This window comes from Neophocaena asiaeorientalis, unplaced genomic scaffold (assembly GCF_003031525.2).
Source record: "Neophocaena asiaeorientalis asiaeorientalis breed wild unplaced genomic scaffold, Neophocaena_asiaeorientalis_V1.1 scaffold162, whole genome shotgun sequence".
Lineage (NCBI taxonomy): Eukaryota > Metazoa > Chordata > Mammalia > Artiodactyla > Phocoenidae > Neophocaena > Neophocaena asiaeorientalis.
The window spans coordinates 612,066-620,048 of record NW_020172637.1 but is presented as its reverse complement, the minus strand read 5'-3'; the positions used below and the strand labels follow the sequence as shown (position 1 = coordinate 620,048).

The 7,983-nt window shown below is 43.0% G+C and overlaps 1 protein-coding gene across 8 annotated transcripts in view; it reads left to right on the top strand.

The window, feature by feature from the left end:
• The first annotated feature begins 2,047 nt into the window (after window positions 1–2,047).
• The window catches only part of ADGRG6 (adhesion G protein-coupled receptor G6), a 138,844-nt gene continuing 132,908 nt past the window's right edge, over window positions 2,048–7,983 (top strand). For 7 of the 8 annotated variants that reach the window (XM_024739404.1, XM_024739401.1, XM_024739403.1 and 4 more), the window contains exon 1: window positions 2,048–2,627. In XM_024739404.1, the coding sequence (XP_024595172.1) occupies window positions 2,626–2,627 (2 nt within the window). In that variant the 5' untranslated portion in view covers window positions 2,048–2,625. Of the gene's footprint in view, window positions 2,628–2,894; window positions 3,012–7,983 lie in introns of those variants that run through there. The other variant, XM_024739402.1, reaches the window with a different exon arrangement.

Genomic DNA, 7,983 nt, shown 5'->3' with positions numbered 1-7,983 from the left:
CGTACTCAGCTGTGCTCAGATTCCTGAACCTGAGAACTGCGGAATAATAAATGTTTTTTTCTTTAATAATATTCTATGAGTGGAACTTAACTTCTCTTGAGACGGTTTGGTGTAATAGAGACAGATTTGAATTGCAAGACCTGGGTCCTAGCCTCTGGTCACTTGAATCTGTAGACCTGGGTCCTAGTTCCCAGTCACTTCCAGCTAGTTTGTACAGCTCTCACATCTCTGAGTCTCATTTCCCTGTCTGTAGTATGAGAGGACTAGACACTAGAACTTTAGCTTCCCTTAAGTGCTACAGTTCAATGTCTCTATTAATCATATGATTTAGTCATCAGAGTAAATATTGATAAAAGTCACAAAAAGAACACACCCTGGATTTTCAGGCCTCTGGATTTGGTGGCAGTGTTCCAGCGTCCTTTTGCAAGTAGCTAGCTGTCTGCGTTCAAGTCCTGCTCTACTTCTTTTTTTCCACCCCAACTGTTCTCTATCAATAGCCAATCAATGCTATGTGCATTTTTTGGCACTTCTGTGTGTGCCCTGTGTGTGGATGCGTGTGCGTGCATGTTCACAGTTCAAGCCGGGCTGCTCTGGCTCTGGATGTGCATACAGCACTGGCATTCGGTTTTGCCTCCAACATTTTCATGGATTAACTGGCAATTCCGAAGGGGAAGGGAACGTCTTTGAGAGTTTGAGTCCTTGTTTTTCTCTTCTCATTTCCAAGGAGGTTTGTCCAGATCCCTTTGCCAGGCAGCGACTCTATAGGAGCACTGGAGGCCAGGCAGTGGACTTTCCCTACTGAGTAACTGGATTTGCATTTGCAAATCAATCCTGCTGAATGTTATGTGAATATCTACTCAGCCCCATGTTAATATCCCTTCATTTTTTTTTTTTTTTTAAAGTGGTGCAGATTTTAAAAGGAAGCATGACTTACCTAGTCCTATCCCAGAGTCCCAGTGAAGCAGCAAGAGAGGCTTGAAGGAGGAGGATCCCAGGCCAAATTGTGGAGCAATCAGTTTGTCACTAGTCCTGCCAAGTTTTGGCTTTCACTGAATCCCTCTGCACCCACTTTCAGATTTCTCAGGCTGTTTCCACCTCATATCACAGCACAAATGCTTCTTTCCAAAAGCGATCTGAACAATCCAAACCAAGGGCAATGTCAAAGCTTTAAAGTGTTTCCACTCCTTGGGGTATTTAGATGTATTTCAACAGAAGACAAAATTCTAAGGCAAAAGGATGGAACTACATGTGTCAACAAATCAGTGGGAGAAGATAGCGGGTGTATTTCTGTGGAAGGCGCGGTGGTAAGCATAGGTATATGGCGACTGCCACCTGCTCAGCCCCCTCTTAAGGCTGGTCTTCATCCTTGGTTGGAGAGGGGAGGCTGAGAGACTCTCACCCCCTCTACCCCAGCAGAGACCAAGAGATGTGGTGATGGTATGGGGGGTCTGAGTGTGCTGTGAAGACAGACAGTTCTCACTTCACTCTGATTATTAGAAAGAAAAAGAACAAAAGAAAGGAGAGGGGGGAGAGAGATGTAAGAAAAGGAAGGAGGAGGAAAAAAAAAAAAAGCGACTGAAAAGTAAAAGAAAAGCAAGGCAGTGTCCCGGGAACCTGGCGGAGGGGTCCCGCGCAGACCCAGCTGGGCTGGCAGCGCAGCACCCCGGCGAGCAAGGAGAAGGTGCCCACATCCCCGCGGGCGTTCCGAGCTGCTCATTTCTCGCGAGGAGGGTCTCGCGGATTCAGGGCGCCCGGCTTTCGGGTGACCTCCGGGTCTGCCCCACCCCGCCCCCTTCCCCGGCTGGCAGCCGCGCCGGGCCCGGAGCCATTGTCCCACTCCCTCTGGCCCCCGCAGCTTGCCCCTCGCTGCCAGTCTGGGGAGCGCCTCTCCCAACCCGCAGCGAGACTTCTCCCTCCTGCCCCGGGGCGGGATCCTGGGTGGGGCGGCTGCGCCCACGGGACGGTCTCCGCCGCCGAGCACCGAGGCTGGGGCCGCCCCAGGGCCGCGCGGGGCCCGGCCAGACGCCGCGCGCCGCCAGGGCAGCAGCACCTGAGCCCGCTGCCCGGGCAGAGCCTCGGCGCCGGAAGCGCGGACCGGGTGGACTGGCCCCGGGAACAGCCCGAGCCCGCGGCGGGGGAGGGGGCGTAACGAGAGCCACAAAGGGGGTGACCACGTGCCGCCGCGCGCCATCGGGGCCGAGGACCTACGGAAACGGACCCCTTCACCCAGCCGCCCACCGCCCTGGGAGCACCCGGGGTACCCCGAGCACCCAGCACCAGCTCGAAGGCAGAGCCAGCCGCTAAGCTTCAACGTTCTCGCCCTAACTTTCCTCCAACTTCTCTGTAAGGTGGAACCTGCCGCCCCGCCCGCCCCCTGGCCGCCGCGATCCGCACTTGAACTCCGCGGAGCCGGCCGTCCACCTTGCGCCACCCCGAGCGCCGGCTAGGAGCGGCTGTCGGGAAGCCCCGATGATCTCTCCAGAAAGAGCGTGAAGAAGGCTTCGGCCGCCGCGTTCGGCCCAGGCGCCAGGGAGGCTCCATCGGGGAACTCGGAGCAGCAGAGCCGGGGAAGGTGGTGGAGCATGACCGCGCGGCCCCTGGGGACCTCAGCGCAGTGATGCCGACATGTAAGTCCCCCCTTTCAGCTCAGAATTCCTTCACACCTTTACCTGTGCCTCCCCCTTCCCCACCCCAAGGGCTTTGTAAGGACTTCAACCGCATTGACGGAATAAACCGGTTTGTCTTCCCTTGGCCCCTCGAGGCACTGAGGGGTGAGCTGCTGCTGCCTGCCGGAGCTGTGACAAGTGTGTGCCGCTGGCTTTTTTCCAGCGAGAGGTAAACCTCACGTTTGGGCGGCGTAAAGCGTAATAAAAAGGGCAGGGCTTCAAGAATGGGGAAAAGGTTTTGGATTCAAATGAAACAAGGAATCACCCGCGCGGCTGCTCCATCCAGGGGCCTCGCCCTGCCAAGAAGCCGCTCTCCTGGATCATCAGCACCTGGGGGCTTGGAAGGTACTAGTATGCCGAGAAAATGTTGACTTTACACATTGCCACCCTTGACTGTAGAAGTTATTCTTGGATCTTTGGGTTATTTGAATGGTTTAAAAAAAAAAAGCGCGCAGAAAAGGTTCACGGTGTACTTTGTAGATTAAAAAGTAATTAAAGAAGATGCCATTGAACGTGATAGGATCTATGATGGGTCTTGTATAGAAGTTGAAGTGGGGGGTATAGGGCGATGAAACGCTTAGAGAAACCTAATGGGTTTTGCCTCTGGAATTGTCATCCAAGTGGTGAAGTGCCTCAGAGCGACCCTGCGAAAGGGCCACCGAGCATCCCCTAGCCTTCCAGAATGGAAAAAGGAAGGTTGTTCTCTGAAGGACCAAGCTTATTATTGTGGCCAACTCAGAAGTTACCTTTTCTTGTAATATGTAATTTTCCCTCTGGTGTTTTGTTTAATCTTGGGCAGACATTTTACTCCCTTCCACTAATATACAAGAGTTTCTAGAAATTGATATTCACCCTCCCTCCCCCACCTTCTGGAGCCTTATTTATTTCCACTTAAATTTCCTCTTTCAGTGTAATACCCGGGAAGAGACAAGCCCCTCAGGCCTTTGTCCATTCCTTGCACCGTCTGCCTCCCTCCCTCCAGCACACATTTTCAAAATAGGAAAAAGGGTTAGTGCCCAGAAGCCTAGCACTTGGCAGCTCTGTTCCTGGTAGTGAGCAATATAATTAGAAAGGAACCACTTATTTTTATTAAACTTCATGTGAAGTAATTCCACACCTGTGAGTTTTAAAGTTCCATTTACCCAGTGGAATTAGCAAGGTATAACCTGAAAGAATTTATTTTGGGATACAGCCAACAGTCTCATATAAGACTTGTTCTCATATACAGGCAACACATTTTGAATGAATGTGAGTTTGTTTTAAACTTCAGTTTTTTCTGAAAATATAGTAAGGTTTTTAACAGCAGATATTTGTCTAGCTTCCTTTCAGCTTTCCTAGGTGATTTAAATCTTATGGGGAAAAAACTACGTTACACATGAAGAAAATATGAATACCAGGTTTTAAAATAAAAGATGTGAAACTGATCAACAAGTGATGTAAAAAATTTCTGGCTATGAAATTAAGTTATATAGTTCATTTGAATCCTATATGATTAAAACAATCTTATGTCATTATATAGTTAAAGCATGAATATTTAATCACATAAAATTATGGAGTTTAATACCCTGATTTGAGTTTCTTTATTGAGCTATTTTGACAGAAAGTTTTTCCATTTCTTGCCAGATTATAACTGTTTCTTTTTTCCCTTTTGCTGTTTATAATTCATATGGAATGGTTTAAGATTATCTGATTCTTTTTAGATATTAGTATGTTAGAGTATATGGAAGTAATACCAACCTTTCCAAGGTAAAGGTTCCTACTATCTCGTTGAAAAACATTCAAAAGGGAAACATAAACTATATTATCTACCTTTTAAATTTTAATTTTGATAGATTCAAATACACAAATTATTCAAGTATATTTTCTGCCTACTCCTGTGGATAGAGTATATACTGTTACACTCAAGTTCTGGAATTACAGACTTTATAAATATACTTTGGAGTTGTAGTGACTGCATATTTTTCTTACCCTAAGAAATTTAATAGATTTAGCAAGACTTGCATTAATTGGTCTCAAGCTGCATGAAGCTACTGTTCCATTTATGGCTTATATAAATTACATGACATTGTGCTTTTCCAATGTGAATGGTGAATGAGGCTATTGTCTCTTGGCTTATGGGAAATATTAGAAGCTTGTAGCTTTACTGCCCAAATAGAAGCATGTCACTCTGATTTCTGGAAATAATGATTTGAAAGAGAATCAGTTTATATATTAAAAATAAACTGACAACCACTTCCTTAAACCTAATCATTTTTCTGACTGCCCATGTCTTACAAGAGTTTACATCTCTGATGGGATGATTAAAAATTTCTTGAAACTATTTAGACTTTAGACTAAATAGGAAAAGACTTTGTTCAGTGTGTGTGGCATGCTTGGGCCAAAACTACATCTTTCCACTTCATTTCTAATGGGATGACATTATTACATTACCTACATTGGATGACATTAAGAAGCACACTGAGTGACTGGGGTGATAACATTTAAAGGACATTTCAATCATAAGTAAAAATGCCAATAAAACTTGAGTGTGCTACTTCAGTGTCATCTTACTTTCCTTTATGAGCATTTCTCAGGATGAAATTATTTGGAATGCCTTAAGGAAAACTTTAATATTGCTGTATTGAAAACATTTATAGCAAATATGAACAAGGCTTAACATATTTAGTATTGAATTGGTTAAAAAATCACAAATCACTAGAAAGAAAAGTATTTATAATGGAAAACTATAGAAATGACTTGAATATGTCAATCTGAACAAAGGAAATCCAAATGAGACATTATTTCTTCTATCAAACTGGCAATGATTAAAGCAATAATACTCAGTAGTGATGAAAGTGTCATCAGATGAACACTGATACCCTTCAGTGTAAATGTGTATGTGTGTATTTAACTTTATTTAGAAATAGTTTTAAACCTACAGAGAAGTTGCAAAAATAACACAACAGCTGTATACTCTTTACACAGAAACACTTATTATAAATATTTACTCCATTCATTTTATCATTTTTCTTCTTCTCTTCTCCCCTCCACTGTCTGTACATACGTACACACACACACACACACACACACACACAATTTTTTTACTGAACCATCTGAAAGTAACATTCATCAGGGCTTCAGGGTTTACTTTTTTAATTGAAATTTTAATTGGGTATTTGTTGATTCACATGCAGTTTTAAGAAATAATACAGAGACAGCCCACGTACCCTTTACCCAGTTTCTCCCAATGGTGACATTTTGCAAAACTAAAGTACAATATCACAACCAGGATATTGATACAATACACCTCTCATTTTCAGATTTTCCCAGTTTTACATGTATTTGTGTGTGTGTGTGTGTATTTTTCATGACTACCTTTTAATTTCATTTATGGTAAAGCCAGTTATGTACATTATAGGTCAAATAAGGGTCAAGACTTGTGCAGATTTGAAGAATAAATCTTTCCGCCTTTTTGAAGTGTGGGGGGGTGAACCCAACTTAATAAAAGACGTTACAATGAGTAATAGAATAGCACTTCTCTTTTTATTCATTGTTTAGGCTCAGGAACATGAGCTTTAACCAGAAAATGAAACAAAATTGTAAGCAATCTTGAATAAACCAAATTACTATTCTTTTTACTCTGGAAGAATTAAGGTATTCTCTGTGCTACTCCTCATGTCCCTTTCTGAAATGATTTGCCATAGAAATACAGTTGGTATATGGAGAATGAAGTTATTTCTGACTATTGCTGATATTAAGAGAATTAGTACCATGTTAATTTCTCCACCAATTTCAAAATTTCTTCACTAATTCCTCTTTGTGACTTTTAGGGGAGTCAGTAGGAGTAAAGAGATGGAAGACAGTAGGTTTTTTAGACTTTAATGCGTTTGGATTAAATGACATCTACAAGGAGTCATATTGACATTTAAAACAATTCCTATAAAAGGGTTGAATTCTAAAGCTTTCTGACACAGGATTTAAGTATTTTGTATCTTGTAGCCTATATTCATTGAAAAGGAGAGTGAGTTTGCAGTAGAGTAGTAGCTTGTTTCTCAAAAAGGACAGTTGAGTTGGAAGGCAGGTGACACAGGGGGTCTTTTTGGCTCTGACACCACTGATTATGTGATCTTGGGCAAGTAGTTTAACATCATAGTTTTTTCATCTGTGAAATGATAGGTTTTATTGCATAACTTTTAGATTCTTTTCAGGTTATAGAAATCTATGACTCTTTCTACTTAAAAAATATTCTTATTCTTTTCAATAGAACTTTGAGGCCACAACTTGAGTGACACAAAATTGTACTGTGTTTTTTGTAGTTCCTGTTTAGAACCTTAGTAACCCTGTTCAGGATTTTCCATTCTTGTGAGAAAGTTGTTTAAATCCCAGGGATGTGTCTCTGCTAATTGGTCCCCTGAGAAGACATACAATGCTTTCCTTCCTCTGTTCTATTCTTAATTTATTTGTTTCTGTTCTTCAGTAAAGTGGATGAAAGGTGGCGTGTCATATGGTTTATGTTGGTTACAAGTTCTTGCCCTGTCTTGGGTTCCTTTTCTGTACAAAGTGATGGAGTCCTGAGAACTGGAATGCATTAAGCCCTTGGTTGTCCTTTGCAGCTCTTGTCTGACAGGATTGCAGGCAGCTTTTATAAAATAGCTTCAGGAGTGAATATGGAATTCCTAAGTGTCAGAACCTTTTATAGCAAAAAAAAGTTGCACAAGCACATGAAATAGTATTGAGTGTCGCCAAACTACTGAACATCATTCCCTGAGTATTGTTTAGAGAGCACGGGAACATAAGAGGAGGCCACTATTCACATATTGATAACGGAGGATTGTCATGCCCCACAAAGATTAAGAAGCTAGGAGTTCTCCTGGGCTGATACTTCCTTCTATTAATATCTATAAGGCTGGCAGCCAGGCTTCACTGGTTTGCCCCTTTATTCCTCTGGGCCTCAGTTTCCTCCTCGGTGAAATGAGAAGGTTAGACTTCATCTTTGGTCCTTCAGATGATAACTTCTTTGAATATATAATTGTTCTTTTGTTTCAGAAGTACACTCATTCATCCCCAGCATGAATGGGAAACACCTCATTCACCCAGCATCAATGGGAAATGGACCCATTCTTCCAAAAAAGTGAACTTTCCATGTGACAAAAATTTACAGGCTACCCTTTTTAAAGCGCTCACTAAGTTCCATGCAATGTTACATCTAGTTCTTTTTGGTGGATAATATTCTATTTACAGAAGAGAAAATAGGCTCAGAGTTTAAGTACTTGACCCTGCCCCCAAAGCACACGGTAAACAGAAGCACCAGGATGTAACTACGTGCTATTCCAGAGTT